Consider the following 17,069-nt stretch of genomic DNA (forward strand, 5'->3'; position numbering starts at 1 on the left):
TTTTGTGCTTTTGATTGCAGGCTAATACACCTGAGCTCAAGAAATCAGTATCACTGCTTTCTCTAAATACCCCAAACAGCAATCGCAAAAGACGTCGTTTAAAAGAGACACTTGCTCAGCTTTCAAGAGAGACAGACATGTCACCTTTCCCTCCCCGTAAGCGCCCGTCAGCTGAACATTCCCTTTCTATAGGGTCACTCCTAGATATCTCCAACACACCAGAATCTAGCATTAACTACGGAGGTAATTCACATTTTAAAAAATTGATGTTTAAATTTAGTGGAATAGAATAATTATTAGAATATAGATAGATAAATCCCTACTACAGTGAATATGAAAGGCTCTTTGTTTTACATTAATTAATTTATTTTTGGCTGCATTGGGTCTTCGTTGCTGCACGCGGGCTTTCTTTAGTTGTGGCGAGCGGGGGCTACTCTTCGTTTCGGTGTGCGGGCTTCTCCTTGCGGTGGCTTCTCTTGTTGCGGAGCACAGGCTCTAGGCACGCGGGCTTCAGTACTTGTGGCACGTGGGCTCAGTAGTTGTGGCTCTCGGGCTGTAGAGCGCAGGGTCAGTAGTTGTGGCGCACAGGCTTAGTTGCTCTGCGGCATGTGGGATCTTCCTGGACCAGGGCTCGAACCTGTCTCCCCTGCATTGGCAGGCGGATTCTTAACTACTGAGCCACCAGGGAGGTCCCAGAAAGGCTCTGTTTTTAATGACCTTTGTTCTGTCTGAGGAGAAAAGGCACATGAAAATGCTTACATTTAATAGTTGCTTGCTATATACTAACTGTTTATGTGTTTTGTATATTTATAAGATAGGTTTTATTGTCCCTGTTTTACAGATGACTAGATTGAGGTTAGAGAAGTAAAACTTGTCTGGGGTCACACAGCTAGAAAGTGATAGAACTGTTCAAAGAGCAGGTTCTTAACACACAGGAATCATAGAAGATGTCACATAGATTATAGAGAAAATAGGTACAGTGAAGTCAGAGGAAGGTGAATTTACTTTGTTCTCAGCTGATACAGGAAGCCACCTATAATTAGCTCTTCTCTCTTGATCTTCAGTTTTTCCCCTCTGTTTTTTTTAGTCTGCACACAAATTTGTTGTGTTTTCTAATTTATGAAACAATCAAAACCTTCCCTGGACTCTGTAATACTTTCCACTTACTGTCCCATTTCCCTCTTCCCTTTCATATAGGTACTCTTGAAGGAATCACCTTGATCCATTGTCTCATTTCCTTGCTTTTTATTTTCCTTTCAATTCATTCCAATTGAATTTCATTCATTCCAGTTGCTCTTGCTGGGGGTGCTGACAGTTTTTGTGTGATCAGCAGCATTCAACACGTTAGCAGCTTCTCCTTCCTGGACACATTTTTTAATTTTGGCTTTTGCATATCACTTGTTTCACATTCTCCTTGACCTAACTTCTCTCTCTAACTCTAAATGTGGAATATTATTCCTGAGTCGTTTCTTCTCCATTGAATTCTTCCTAAATTATCTCATTTAATTCCATGGCTTTTCTATGTGCTGTTGACTCCCAAATTTGCCGTTTTCCCTGTCCAACAATATACTTGACACCTCCTTGTTCATGTCTAATACACATCCTAAACTTAACATAATCAAATTAGAACTCTTGATTCTCTCTGCCACTCCAACTCTGTTCCTTTGTTACGCTTCCTTTATCAACCTTTTCTGTAAAAATGGTCTCTCTTAGACAATTGCAGTGGTCCCCAAGGTGGTCTCCCTGTACTCATTTTTGCCTTTCTACATGCAGACTAACCAGTCTCTAAAAACGTATAAATTAGTTCATGCCGCTCCTCTGCATGAAGTCATTCAATGGCTTTGTATTACCGTAGCTTTCAGGTTCCTATGTAATCTTTCTTCACCTACTTCTAACCTCATGTGCTTTTGTCCTCCACTAATCCTCTCTGGGTGTCAGTCATAATATCTTCATTATTCTTCAGATTTTTCTACTACAACCATACCTCAGGAACTTTATATTTGCTCTCCCTGTCTTAAATCTTATCGGGGTTCTCTTTAAAGTTAAGTCTCTGTCCCACTACTCCTTCCTACCAACCCGTTACCTGGTTGTTGCCTTCAGTAGTAGTTATCACTGTTAGAAATTGTTTGTTTACTGCTCTGTTTTACTTGCTTCACCAGAATGTAAGCTGGAAGAGAACAAGAACCTTGTCTAGCTTCTCTGCTTTATTCCCAGTGCCTAGTATAGAGTAGGTACTCACTAAATATTCATGGAAGGAATTGAAAGTCAATTTAAGGTAGGCGCAGAAAACTGAGGTGGATTTGAGATTATAAGAGGAGCAAGAATACAGGTAACAGCGTACAAAGTGAGTTTTTAGGGAAAAGTGAATAGGTCAGTTTGATTGAGGATGGAGGAGTAAGAGTCAAATTAGAAAAAGGTTGATTGGGGCCTAATATTAGAGAACTTTGAGATCAGACTGGCATGTCTGATCTGTATATTGTCATCAGCAAGGAACTTTAGAAACTTGAGCAGCAGAGTGATTCATTGAGTAAGTAATTTGTAATGGATTATTCTGAAGCATGATTAGAAGTAAGGCAGTTTAGAGATAGCCTGACCATGAAGTAATCTCTAGAGACTTGGGCCACAAGGTAATAAGGCCCTAAACTAGAGTTGATGATGTTTGGAAAGAAAAGTGAAAAGCACTGGGGAAATATTGATAGAATGGAGTGATGGGGAGGAAGAGGAGAAGATGGCAAAGTATTAAATGGAAGAAATTCTTCCTTAGCAAAAATAGAAAGTTTATATTTTGGAGGAAAGAGTGTAGTTTGAGAGAAAATCCAGGTTAAATTGAGGTAGAAATGTCCAGTAGGCATTTGGAAGAGCTGAACCAGGTGCTTGGGTGGGGGATTATGATTAGATATGTAGATCTAAGAATTTACTGGTTCTGTGATCATGGTGGACCTAATGGGCATGAGATGGTACGAGATGAACATAAAGGACTGAAGCTTGAATATGAAGTTGAGAGGATAGAAGAAAATGAACCACTAAAGAAAACATATATGACAACTGTTATATATTAGGTATTCTGAATAATAGAATACCCAGTTTGTAGATCACTGCTTAGACACAATAATTAAATTAGATCAGTGTATGTCAGTTTTTTTCCCCCTAAAGTATACCATAATGGCAGAGGCTCCTGGGTCTGGTGAGTGTAGCCCAAAATAATATATGGCAAGTGGGAAATTCTTTGAAGTCTGTTTTTTTGTTTTTTTTAAACATTCAGAACTCCACAGTATGCATGATTGTTTAATGCTTAAGATTATTTATCATTGAGTAAATTTGATATGCTGGGACTATATATTGTCTTCTTTCATGTCATTCTATTATGTGTTATACATTCCTTTTCCTATTGAGAAACTTGCTATTAGGAGATTCTGTATATAATGTTTAAGTATTCTAACCATATTGATAGTAAGAAAATGTATTTTTTTTTTTTTTTTTTGGCGATATGCGGGCCTCTCACTGTTGTGGCCTCTCCCGTTGCAGAACACAGGCTCTGGACGCGCAGGCTCAGAGACCATGACCCACGGGCCCAGCCGCTCCGCGGCATGTGGGATCTTCCCAGACCAGGGCACGAACCTGTGTCCCCTGCATAGGCAGGCGGACTCTCAACCACTGCGCCACCAGGGAAGCCCTCAAGAAAATGTATTTTAAGCTTTCATGAAATTTCATTAAAAATTTTTTCTTGAGATACATATAAAATATACTAATGCATCCTCCCTCCAATTTGGGTTAGACTGAATATCTTATGTTAAGATACTTTAACAGAGAATTTAGTTAATGTTGTTGGGGTTTTTTTTTTGTTTTTTTTTTTTAAGGGAGTCTTTCTCCATATATATATGAAAAGTTTTCCGTTATTTTGACGGTGTAATCGTAACAACCTTTTCCTTCTTTTTTAACTTAAATATCTTTATATATTGCTGTAAAGATTCCTGTACTCTCAGATTTCCTAAATGGAAATATTCTGCCATATTTGCTTTAGTATACATTCATTCATTCTCTCTCTCTCTCTTTTTTTACATACACGTGTATTTTTTATATCTGTGCTGTTTTGAGAGTAAGTTGGAGATATGATGTGCCTCTACCTCTAAATACTTAATTATGTATTTCCCAAAATACAGGAACATTTCTTACATAAGTACAGTATAAGTATTATAATTAGGAAATTAACATTTAATACTATGATCTACTCTATAGACCTTCAAATTTTACCAGTTATTCCACTAATGTCCTAATGTGCTTTTAAGCAAAAGAAAAAAGTTTTTTCTGGCTTAGGATCCAATCCATGATCACAGGTTGTTGTGTTATCTTTCTCTAGTCTCTTCTTATCTGGAACAGTTCTTTTTTTTAATCAATCTTTGTTTTTAATGACCGATATTTTTGAAGAGTACATGACCATTATTTTTTTCTGGACTTATTCTAGGAGGAAATTCTACTTTAATGAAAATGTGTATGGTGGTATATTTATAAGAGTAGATATCTTTCCCTTTTTTTCTATTAAATTTGTAGTGTTTGGTACTTACATCTGACTTCCATTTTAAATCTTTCCTCCTTTTTACCTTTCAGAAACACCAAAGTCTTGTACTAAGTCATCTAAAAATTCTACTCCAGTTCCTTCAAAGCAGTCAGCCAGGTGGCAAGTTGCAAGAGAGCTCTATCAGACTGAAAGTAATTACGTAAATATATTGGCCACAATTATTCAGGTAAGAGTTTGGAAAAATGTTCTCTGTTCCAGTGTTTATAAGTAAAAAAATCATAAGTGGTATTATTTTTTATAAGAAAATTATATAAGCATAGAATTTGAACAGATATTAAAAATGAAAATGTATGACAAAAACTGCTCTTAGGGAAATGGCATAACTGTAAGAGTAGTGTTTTATTCATGCAGAAATAGCATCTTTTTTTAATAGTGACTTTAAAGAGAGGAGGATCCTCAATAGACAATCTTAGAGGGGACTGAGTTTAATTTAGAATTTAGCAGCTTCCATGTCAAGATACTGCATTTATATTTGGAAGTGGTAGCTTTTTCTGATAATGTGTATTCTAGAGTCACTGCTTTATTTAGTACTGTATATATATGGAAAAGCAGTTAGCAATGAAGCATAACAATATGGTTGTCAGTCACTTTTTTTAGTAATCCTTTACTGTGTCGAGTTTTCTTAAATTACGCAGTAGTCAAATGTTGACTCATTGCTTACTAATATTAAAATGTACTATGAAGTTATTTCTGAAGAAAAACAATTCTAATGAATCCTTGTAGGTTGAGATTGAAGAAGATATTAAGGAATAAATCAAAATTCAAGGTTCTGAAAGATACAATAATAGGACATTATTTTGGAATCTGTAGAAAGAAGGAATAACTTTGTGGTAATGAAGGAAATAATTTGTCAGGAAAATAAGGTCGATACCACCAAGCTTGACTTTGAATAGAAAAATAATAGGGAGTTTCTGATTTGGGTTTAATTTTTAACTGATCTCTATTTGAAATCTTAATATATCTCATTAAGGTCCAATATAATGGCCTTTAGTTGCTTGTACCATTGATAAAATGCATGAATAAGAAATGAAAAGACTTCTTTCTTGGTATTCACAGAGAGATTATTCTTCACAGTTAATTTGTTGAGCAGTAGTCAGGGTTTTATGAGGCCCTCTGCTATATTAAACTTCACTTGTTTTAAGTCAGCTCTGCTCTTCTTCCTCAAGGGAAATCATCCTAGATGAGTTTCTTGTTGAAGTTTTTATAGTCAGCCAAAATGTGGTTGAGTAGCAGAAAATCCCCTTGGCATATACTGTTCGTGTACTTTGGTAGCATTTATTACCTAGAAATGTAAATCCTTTCAGGCTGTGGTAAAGGCACTGGAGTTTCAGAATTTTAACTTGCATATCAATTAAATTCACTAAAACTTCTTTTTCAAAAGCACTTGTAATTATTACACTGTAGACAGACTTTCATACCACTGTGCTTAGTATAAACTCACCTAAGTTTATTTAAAAGATTGTGGTCTAAATTCATGATAGTGTTCTTTTTAAGCTTTTTTTTTTAGGACTAATGTGTCTTTTTTTTTTTTTTAGTTTGGATTTGGAATAGCTTAATTTTTTTTTTTTTTTTGGAATAGCTTAATTTTAACTTAGCTCCCAAATTAAGTGACTATCCAGAAGCTTGATGTATTCCAAATAATACTTAGGTACCTATTAATATAAAGTTTTGTGACAAGTGTTAAAGAGGGTTCCTGTTTTAAAGGAACTTAGACTGGGAGAGGAGTTAAAACATACACACCTATTATAATACCAAGTGGAAGGTTATGAACTTCATGAGGGAGGTTTAGTTAAGGTATTTGGAGATTGTATGGTGAGAATTTTGCTCCTCTTCCAGCTTAGGGAAGGTTTGGTCTGGAATTTTCAATGGTTGAACACTGGGAAAAGTATCATAAAGAAGATACAAATTGAAGTGAGTTTTAAAGCATAATTATGATTGGTGCATGCAAAGAGTATGGTAGGAAGTGTATTTGAGATTATTCCAACAGTACAAACTGAAGATACGTATCATTCAAAGTATTACAGAGTAGTCTAGGGGGATTAGAGTTGAGGGTGGGTTAAGTGGACTGGGATAGGGGTTGGAGTATGGATACAGTGAGAGTTAAGACTGCTTATGCCAGACTGGAGACGGCCTTTGTACAGTGTGTCACGTGTAATTATAGAAGAATTTTTGATGGGAGGGGGGATGATATCACTTGACTTGTATTTTAGAAGGGAACTTGGTTCACTTTGAAGGAGGTATTGAAGAAGGGGAAATTGTGGAGGCAAGGAGATCTACTTGGAGGTTATTTTGGCAGTCTTGGTTAGAGATTTTGAGAACCTGAACTTCTTAGGATAGTATCAGTGAGAATGAAAAGAGGATAGATTTGAGAAATATTGGAAAGGTAGAATCAATAGTTTTTTGGCTAACTAATTTTATATGAGGGATTAAAACAAACACAGTAGAACTGTTTTAAGGTATTGTGTCTTAAGAATACTGAGAAGTTTTAATGAATCTTGATGTATTTTGGTGTCTTAATATTTTTGTTTAGGAATTTTAATTAAATGTTGACTAGCTAAAGGAATGCTTATAAATGGTTACAGATATCTTTGCATCCTCTATTGTGTTTTTTCCCAATTCCATTTCTTTCCCCTCTCTCAGCGATAACTGTAATCTGGAATTTTGTGCTTATCATTTTCCTTATAGATCTATCACATATGTGTAGAACATCAAATGTAACAGTGTATATTTTTTAGTGAATTGCTTTTTTCACTTGATAGAAATGTTCTTGAAACACATCTGTGTCACTGCATGTAGTAGTAATTCATTTTCCTGTATGAATATTTCAACTTTAACTTTTATTTTTAATAGACATTGAGATTTGTTTTAGTGTTTCGTTGCTGACATTGAAATTTGTTTTAGTGTTTCGTTGCTGTTTGTTTTTACTATTACTAGTAGTGCTGCTGTGAATATTCTTATTCATGGCTCCTTGAGGACATATTCTGGGCAAAAACCTGGAATTTCTGGATCATTGGTTAAACACACTTAATTTTACTGGAAGTTGTTAGTATGTTGGAAACCAGGTTTTGTGTTGGTCTCCTGTTCCCACTGAGGCTTTTATAGGTGAAGCTTAACTTTCATCAGTTTAGGCAAATGTCTTTGGGGCAAAAGGTGATTTAGTACTCAACTTCTACTTTCACTTAGATTTTGGCCTCCGAAGGTACCTCACTTTCTTGTCAGCTTATTGCTGTATTTAGAAAGAGGTTTTTCTTCAGTATTTTGTTTTCAGCAGGTAGCTTTCACCATACTTACAGAAATGGAAAGCCTGAATATATATATATATATATATATATATATATATATATATATACACACACACACACACACATATTTTTTTAAGGGGGGATAAACTGTTGTAGAATTGTAGTCGTTCTTAAAAATAGGAACAATTCATAATCTTAATGAAGTTTCTTACTATTTAGAATGTACTTTCTTCCCCCTTCCTTCAATCCCCTCCTGCCCTTTGTGCTGTTGTCATTCATTTTACTTCCACATATGTTAAGAACACAATAATACATTATTATTTTTACTTTGAATAGTCAATGAACATTTTAAAATTTAAGTCAAATTTTATTAATTATATAGTAAAATTGACTCTTTCTTTGATGTACATTTCCATGAATTTTAACACATGTGAAAATTTGTTTAACCACCGCTACAATCAGGATACAGAATATTTCCATCCCCCAAAAAACTCCTGGTACTATTCCTTTATGTCACACCCTTTTCTCCTTCCACCTCCTGGTAACCACTGATCTATTCCCCATTTTTATAATTCTGTGGTTTTTGAAAATGTCATAAAATGGAATCATATAATACAGTAGTCCCCAACCTTTTTGGCACCAGGGGCCGGTTTTCTGGAAGACAGTTATTCCACGTATGGTGGGGGTGCAGGGGATGGTTTCGGGATGATTCAAGGGCATTACATTATTGTGCACTTTATTTCTATTATTATTACATTGTAATATATAATGAAAAAATTATACAACTCACCATAATGCAGAATTAGTGGGAGCCCTGAGCTTGTTTTTTTTTTTTTTTTCCTGAGCTTGTTTTCACTTGCCACTTCTGACAGGGTTTTGATATGAGTCTGCAAGCAATTGATTTATTATGGTCTCTGTGCAGTCACACCTCTCTGCTAATGATGATCTATATTTGCAGCCACTCCCCTGTGCTAGCATCACTGCTTCAGCTCCACCTTAGATCAACATGGTTATAAACAGGTCTTCTAGCTTCACATCCAGTCTTTTCCCCCAAACCAAGTTTTTTTGCTATCATTTAAAAACATTTAGTACTTACATTAAGTGTATGACTGCTTATTGCTTTGTTCCTTACTTACTTGAATAAAAAAGTAGAAATTACTGTGAATTCTACTAACAATTTTAATGATTTATAGAACTGTGATAAATTTTATTAGATTCTAATGTAACATTTTATTTTATTTTTTAAAATTTATTTATTTATTTATTTTTGGCTGTGTTGGGTCTTCGTTTCTGTGCGAGGGCTTTCTCTAGTTGCGGCAAGCAGGGGCCACTCTTTATCGCGGTGCGCGGGCCTCTCACTATCGCGGCCTCTCTTGTTGCGGAGCACAGGCTCCAGACACTCAGAGGCTCAGTAATTGTGGCGCACTGGCCTAGTTGCTCCATGGCATGTGGGATCTTCCCAGAGCAGGGTTCGAACCCGTGTCCCCTGCATTGGCAGGCAGATTCTCAACCACTGCGCCACCAGGGAAGCCCTAATGTAACATTTTATTACAAGATTGTATATACACACAGAGATGAATAAATAAATAGGATAAAACAGACTAGAAAACGTTATGAGAAAAGGTCTCAAATTTAGGGAGAAGTATTTTTTTTTTCAACTTTTTTTTCTTTTCCATTAACATCATAGCTCTCCTTTATCACTGTCTGTATGTTAGATTTTTAATTTTTTTTTCTTTTTCCACAATCGACCTAAACTAATCTTTTTTACCTTTTAGCTATTTCAAGTGCCTTTGGAAGAGGAAGGACAACGAGGTGGGCCTATCCTTGCACCAGAAGAGATTAAGACTATTTTTGGTAGTATTCCAGATATCTTTGATGTGCACACTAAGATAAAGGTAAATTTGTATGTGTTAGTATGGTAGTAATTCTTTTTTCATTGTGTATATTTAGTACGATTTTTCAGGTGCTTCTGACTAGCTAAATAAGTTTTGTATTTAAAATTGCTTAATCCCTCATTTATTCCTTTGAATCATTTGTCCCTTTGCTCCAGTGCCTTATTAATATTTGCTGTTTGCCTGTGTTTTGATTTTGATTAATTTTAAAATAAGGAATTTAGACCTTATGAAGTCTTTTCTATAGAGACATGTGTTTGCTAGTACTATTTTTTCTTATTTTCCTGCTGTTGTTCATCTTAAGTTGTATGTTTTTGTTTTGCTTTGGTTTATTTGAAAAACTGTGAAGTTGGAAGGGACTCGAGATCATTTCTTTCATTTCTCTCTATCTGTATGGTCAGATAAATGCCAAAACCGTGTAAGACAATGCTCTCCTCTTTTTAATGATTTTTCTTTGATGAAGGGTCCATGAATTCCAGGTATCAATCTCTCATAGTAAAGTAATTTTGGGGCAGGTTTAGCTGAACCCTTAAAAGTAGTTTAGCATTATTTCCTCTTAGTTTACCTATGTGATGCCTGAGCAAAATTTATCAGTTTTCCTCTCAAAACAACCCATATTAATGTCTCTTCCAGCTTTGTGCAGTGGCAGTATCATACCCAATGAGGTTTATCTGAGGCGTGCTATTATTGCTAATTGAAAACTTTTCCCTAAATGTTTATTCTATATTACAATAAAAAGACCTATCTGAATTACAGAATGTTTTCAAACAAATACATTAACTTACTTTTGATTTTACTGCACGTTGTGGACAAAAATATAAAAGACTTATAAGTTAATAAAAATGCAATTTATCAAATGCTTGTATTGTATATTTTATCAATATTCTTGACCATATTTCACTTATTTCTAGATTTACAAGTAATTTTGAAGGAGAGTCTGTCTTTTCTTAAAAAGCTATAGAATCGGGCTTCCCTGGTGGCGCAGTGGTTGAGAGTCCGCCTGCTGATGCAGGGTACACGGGTTTGTGCCCTGGTCCGGGAGGATCCCGCATGCCGCGGAGCAGCTGGGCCCGTGAGCCATGGCCACTGAGCCTGCACGTCCGGAGCCTGTGCTCCGCAACGGGAGAGGCCACAGCAGTGAGAGGCCCGTGTACCCCCCAAAAAAACAAAACTATAGAATCTCAGGCTAGTTTCTCCTTATCTCCAGTTATGATTCTGAATATTTGATGAGTAAAATTTTCTTGGAATGGTTTTTTTTGTTTGTTTGTTTTTTTCATAAGAAACACTGAGAGGCATAAAGGTAGAGTGGAGAGACAAGCAGGTTTTCATCTTGGTGTTTTCACTTTGTGTTAGTCATTTAGCCAGTCTGGGTGTGCAAGTTCCCATCCAATATAAAATGTTACATACTTTTATGTGTATAGGATCATAATCTCAATTCAGAAAATCATGTTCTCTGATTGACTGGATCTTTTTAAAAAAAAATTTCTTTTTTACTAGATGAAAGAGTCTTTAAATTCTGTAGCGCTTTACAGTTTTCAAAAGTTTCATATACATAATTTCATCTAATCCCATAATAACCCTCTTTTTCCACACTACCCTTAAATTGCCCTCCTCACTTCCATCTTCCCACCAGTAACCACTAGTTTGTTCTCTATATCTGTGAGTCTGCTTTTTTGTTTCATTCACTAGTGAGTCACTGGAGCTTTGAAAACGATGGTCACCCTTTAGTTTTCTAATGTGTAACATAATTTTTTAAGCTTTTATGAACTTGGATTACCAGTATTTCAACTAGTAGTTGTTTTTTAGCTGATTTCAGGTTTGTCATACGTTTAAAATTTTAAAGCCTATGTTATTTTCTACAGTGACGGCAATGTGTGCTGTCAAACATTTATTTGTAAAATAAAGGAGAAAAGGAAAAAGGAGTAGAAAAAACCTATAATCCCATAACCCAAATACTCCTAAAATTTTGTTGTATTTTCTTTCTGTTTTTTATGCATAACATTTTTTTCTTCTTTTGAATGTAGCCCACCATTTATCAAGTATTGTCACATCTATTGAACATTACCAAGAAGCTGATATTATAATTGTCCACATTTTACAGATGTGAAACTGCTACATACAGAGATTAAATAATTTTTCTAAAATCAGTCATATAATAAATGCTGGACACTGAATTTGAACCCTTTTTTGTCTCAGTCTGTTCTCCTAAACCCTAATGTTGTCTTGCCCCCCCTTCTAATGAGATAAAATTGACATATAGCATTGTATTAGTTTTAGGTGTACAACATAATGGATTGATATATGTATTGCAAAATGGTCAGCACAATAAGTTTAGTTAACATCTGCCACCACACATAGTTGTTTTTTTTTTGTTCTTTGTGATGAGAACTTTTAAGATCTACTCCCTTAGCAACTTTCAGATATACAAAACAGTATTGTTAACTATAGTCACCATGCTCTACGTTACAGCCTAAGGACTTATTTTTCTTATAACTGGAAGTTTGCACCTTTTGACCACGTTTACGCATTTCACCCACTCCTTCCCCTGCCTCTGGCAACTACCAATCTGTTCTCTGTATCTATGAGGTTTTTTTTTTAAAGATTCCACATGTAAGTGAGATCATATAGTATTTGTTTTCTCTGACTTATCTCACGTAGCATAATGCCCTCAAAGTCCATCCATGTTGTCACAGATTGCAGGATAACCTTCTTTTCATGGCTGAATAATATTTCATTGTATATACCACATTTTCTTTATCCATTAATTCATTTATGGATACTTAGTTTCTTTCCATGTCCTGACTGTTACTAATGCTGTACTGCTTCTTGATTATCATGCTGTAGATTTATTCTTTTAATATGTAAATGAATAAACCGTGTAAATGTGGCTTAAGTTTGTACAGTTTTTCATATCATCTTATTGATATGGTATTCCTGAGAAGCACTGCACTGGTATCTATTTTATAGCATTGCATAGTGGTTTCAGATACGGACTGTGGAATAAAGTAGATTTGGGTTTGAAGTAAGGTAACTTTAATTGCTTCAGTTTTCTTATCTGTAAAATGGGGATAGTAGTATCTGAATCATGGGTGGTTGTGAAATTTTTATTCTCAGTTTTTACATTTTTATAAGTCACTAAGCATAGTGCCTAACACTGAGCATTCAATAAATAACAATAGCAATTCATATTACCAATAAACTAAATTTAGAAGGCAAGTAAACTAATGTTTAGATGTTTTGTGAAGCACTAAAATCATTTTTTACCCACTGTGTTTACAGCCACTCTCTGGCACTTAGATTTCTATCAGTAAATATTTGCTGAACATTGGTCATGCTACTTTTAAATGTCCAAATTAGGACTGGAACTTAGTGTATTTTGTCATCCTAGATATCATGTGGATACCTTTAGCCTTATTCTTAATTTGCCTCCAACTTTTAGCATGCTAATATTTAGATTAAGTTGAGAATTTTTGAGATTGTTATGAACACCTCTTTTCCTATGTGTGAATTTTTCCTTTTCAGGGCTAATCACCATTGGTCCTTGATGTGCAAATGCCTGCTTTTGTATGGAACTATGATGAAACAAAAGAGAAAGGAAAGGGTTGGAGGGAGAATGTTTTCTTTCTGTGTTCGTGCTTTGTTATTTGTTAATTTAGTGTAAGTCCTAAGGTACCTTGTACTTGTTTCAGGAACAGGTGTATACTGGGAAATCTGCTAATTTGGTGTATTGTGAGCTAAGCAAAAGAGAAACCTATCTTGTATAAAAATAGATGGTGACAGGACAGAAGAAATCTTAGCGAGGAAGAAGAGAAGGAAGGAGCTTAGCTTTCTTAATCCCATCTGCTTACAACTTCCTCTACTTTTGCAATGTGCTTTGGGAGCTATGCTCTATGTCTTAGAACTATAGAGTTCTCCTTTCTTATGGCCAGGAGGTAACTTTGGGAGCATCCGATGGAGAATTGTGTAATGGAGAAGGAGGAGACATGTCCCAGGGTCTGTCTGAAACTGAGTCAAGCATATTCCTACAGAAACATTGTAAGAAATGGTGGCACTATGAATAATGCTGTTTGGGGCTCGCCTGCCCACCTGACTCCCCGTTTCTGATGGGGAGAACTGTGGTATAGATCAAGTAGAATGACATAGAATCAGGCGTCAGACAAGCCTGAGTATAAATACTCGTTCACAACTGTGTGATTTGGGACAAATTAATGTCTCTAAGCCTTAGTTTCTTTACTTAGTCCCTGAGCTAACAGTTGATTAGGGCAGAGATCTTTATTTAATCAACAAGCATGAGGATTTAAAGGTTAACCAGAAACAGTAGACTATTTTTCGGATCCCCTAGAGATTATTTTGCTCTCTGGTAACAATATTCTTATATAAGTATATGCAGCCATCCTGTAATTTTTTACACTTTAAAAATGTACCACTAGATTATATTGGCAGTGCTATAAGGTTTTTTTTTTTTTTTTGCATCACAGTTTTCCAAATATCTCCCTTATTTATATTAAATACATAGGAAAATATAGTTAATAATAGCTTATTGAGCACTACTATAGGGTTAGGGTTAGGGTTTCTTCTAAGTGCTAATCAAGTATTAACTAATTTAATCCTTTATGAGATAGGAGTCATTACTATCCTCATTTTTCATAATAGAAAATTGAGGCACTTTAAGGTTAAGTAACTTGCCTAACAGCACAAAACTAACAGGCTCTAGAACCAGTATTTAAAACTAACTAGTCAGTGCCAGAATTCACTACATTATATTGTTCCAAGATTAGTCTTATTTGTAATCTTTTTCTTTTGTTTCTTTCGAGTGCAGTTTTAAACAGTTAAATATTTGTTCTTGACACAGTGAGCTGTTAAATTATTCTTGCTTGAGTTCACCTTTTTGCTATTGGAAGTAAATTTTTTCCCTTTTGGCTTTTCTGAATCTGCAGAATATAGGGTAGTGGTTCTTAAATTATTTGGTCTCAGGGTCCCTTTTCATTCTTAAAAATGACTGAGGAACTTATGTTTGTATGGTTTTGTTATTTTTGGGTTTTTTTGGCGGTACACGGGCCTCTCACTGTTGAGGCCTCTCCCGTTGCGGAGCACAAGCTCTGGACGCACAGGCTCAGCGGCCATGGCTTACGGGCCCAGCCGCTCTGCGGCATGTGGGATCTTCCCGGACCGGGACACGAACCCGTGTCCTCTGCATCGGCAGGCGGACTCTCATCCACTGCGCCACCAGGGAAGCCCTATATGGGTTTTATCTATTGGTAACTGTTTTTGAAATTAAAACAAAAATCTAATAGTATTTTTAAAGATGCCTCAGTTTTTTTAACAGCTTTATTGAGGTACATTTTACATCTTTAAATTCAACCTTTTTAAAATATATGATTCAGTGATTTTAATAACTTTACCACGTCATGCAACCACCACCATAAATCCATTTTAGAGCATTTCACCTTCCCCATTAAGATCCTTCATACCCATTTGTAGTAAACCCCATTCCTAGGCCCTGGTCCAGGCACTAATCTACTTTCTTATGAATTTGCCTTTTCTAGAAACTTCATATAAATGTGAATATATAATATGTGGTGTCTTATGTCTGGCTTCTTTCACTTAGCATATTTTTGAATTTCATCTATGATTTAGTACGTTAGTTTGTTCCTTTGTGTGGCCAGATAATAGTCTATTATACGGCTATCCTACATTTCTTTATCCATTCACCAACTGATGGAAATTTAGCTTGTTTTCAGTGTTTGGCTGTTATGAATAATGCTGATACGAACATTATGTGCAAATCTTCGTTTGGGCATGCTTTCATTCTCTTCCGTAGATACTTAGGAGTAGTAGAATTGTTAGGTCATATTGATAGTCTTATATTTAAAATTTTTGAGAAACTGCCAGGTTTTTACATCATTTTATATTCTCACCAGTAATCTATAAGAGTTCAAATTTCTACACATTCTTGCCAATACTTATCCTTTTTCTTTTATAGCCATTCTGGGATGTGAAGTGATTTTGATTTACATTTCCCTAATGATTAATGATGTTGAGCATCTTTTCATGTGCTTGTTAACCATTCATATATTACCTTTGTGAAATGTGTGCTTAGATCTGGTGCCCATTTTTTGTTTGGGTTGTTTGTTGTCTTACTGAGTTGTAAGAGTTCTCTGTAAACTATAGATATAAGTCCTTTATCAGCTATGTGTTTTGCAGATATTTCCTCCCACCCTGTCATTGCTTGTCATTTCATTTATTTAGTGGTGTCTTTTGAAGTACCAAAATTTTTAATTTTGATGAAGTCCTGTTTATCCATTTTTGAAAATGTAATGTGCTTTTGGTGTCATATCTAAGAAATTTTTTCCTAACCCAAGGTTTTGAAGATTTTCTCCTATATTTTCTTCTAGAGGTTGTATTGTTTTAGCTCTTACAATTAGGTCTAGAACCTATCTTGAGTTCATTTTTGGCTGAGGTGAGGGTTTAAGTTCATCTTTTTTTGTGTGGATATCCAATTTTTAAAACATACATTAATAAATTTAAAGTAATAATGACTCATTATATGATAGATAAATAACGTGTTCTTTTTAAAAAATAACTAATTTCCAAAACAAATTGTGAGGAGTGATGTTGATTTATGTTTTTTTTTCTGTCTGGCTTAATAGAAGACTATTTCTCCTGCCTACTTCTTAATTCATTCTGTTGCAGTATCACACATCATATATATAGCCTCTAGAAAACTCTGTTGTATCCTTATGAGAGGATTAGAATAAAAAAGTCAAATAATGCCTTAGTAGTGTAGTAAAAATAGTTTAATCTCGTGGATCCCACTAAAAAAGTGTGTTTTGGGGGGGTCTGCATATAACACTTTAAAAAGCTCTTGTATAAGTTTACTGATTAATTTCTACTTTAAAGTCACTTTTAGGATTTCAATTAGGGCATGTCATTTCTTGGTATCTCATTTTATCATCTGATTTGTGTTTTATTTTATTATCCTAGAAAGCTTTTAGGGTGTCTTCTAAATTTTTGAAAATATATAGTATTTTAGGATGATGATTGAGAAATTTTATAGGCCAGGGATTAGCAAACTGTAGTCAGTGGACCAAATCCAGCCAATTTAGGATTTTGGTAAAGTTTTGCTTGTTTTGGTAAGGGAAGTTTTATTGATACACAGTCACACACAACCATTTATATATTATCTATGGCTCCTTCCACTCTACAAGGACAGAGTTGAGGACGTGTGACAGAAACCATGTGGCCTGCAAGCCTTAAAATACTTACCTTCTGGCCCTTTAAGTAAAGTTTGCCGACCCCATTATAGATTACAGTTTCTAATGGCTGATGTTTCAGCAGCAAGATCAAAAGTAGTTTTCT

At 35.2% G+C, this 17,069-nt stretch overlaps 1 protein-coding gene and 1 non-coding gene across 13 annotated transcripts in view; both read left to right on the forward strand.

Annotated features, from left to right (window-relative positions):
- Positions 1–17,069, forward strand: part of ECT2 (epithelial cell transforming 2) — a 64,213-nt gene that overhangs the window by 12,401 nt on the left and 34,743 nt on the right. For 9 of the 12 annotated variants that reach the window (XM_032630844.1, XM_032630851.1, XM_032630848.1 and 6 more), the window contains 3 exons: positions 21–243; positions 4,606–4,742; positions 9,594–9,713. In XM_032630844.1, coding sequence (XP_032486735.1) covers positions 21–243; positions 4,606–4,742; positions 9,594–9,713 — 480 coding nt within the window. The remainder of the gene's footprint in view (positions 1–20; positions 244–4,605; positions 4,743–9,593; positions 9,714–17,069) is intronic. The other 3 variants (XM_032630847.1, XM_032630853.1, XM_032630856.1) reach the window with 1 other exon arrangement.
- LOC116753731 lies at positions 10,342–10,482 on the forward strand. The gene has a single exon (XR_004349831.1). It is a non-coding gene; the product is annotated as a U4 spliceosomal RNA (small nuclear RNA).

Source organism: Phocoena sinus, chromosome 4 (genome assembly GCF_008692025.1).
Source record: "Phocoena sinus isolate mPhoSin1 chromosome 4, mPhoSin1.pri, whole genome shotgun sequence".
NCBI classification, from domain to species: domain Eukaryota; kingdom Metazoa; phylum Chordata; class Mammalia; order Artiodactyla; family Phocoenidae; genus Phocoena; species Phocoena sinus.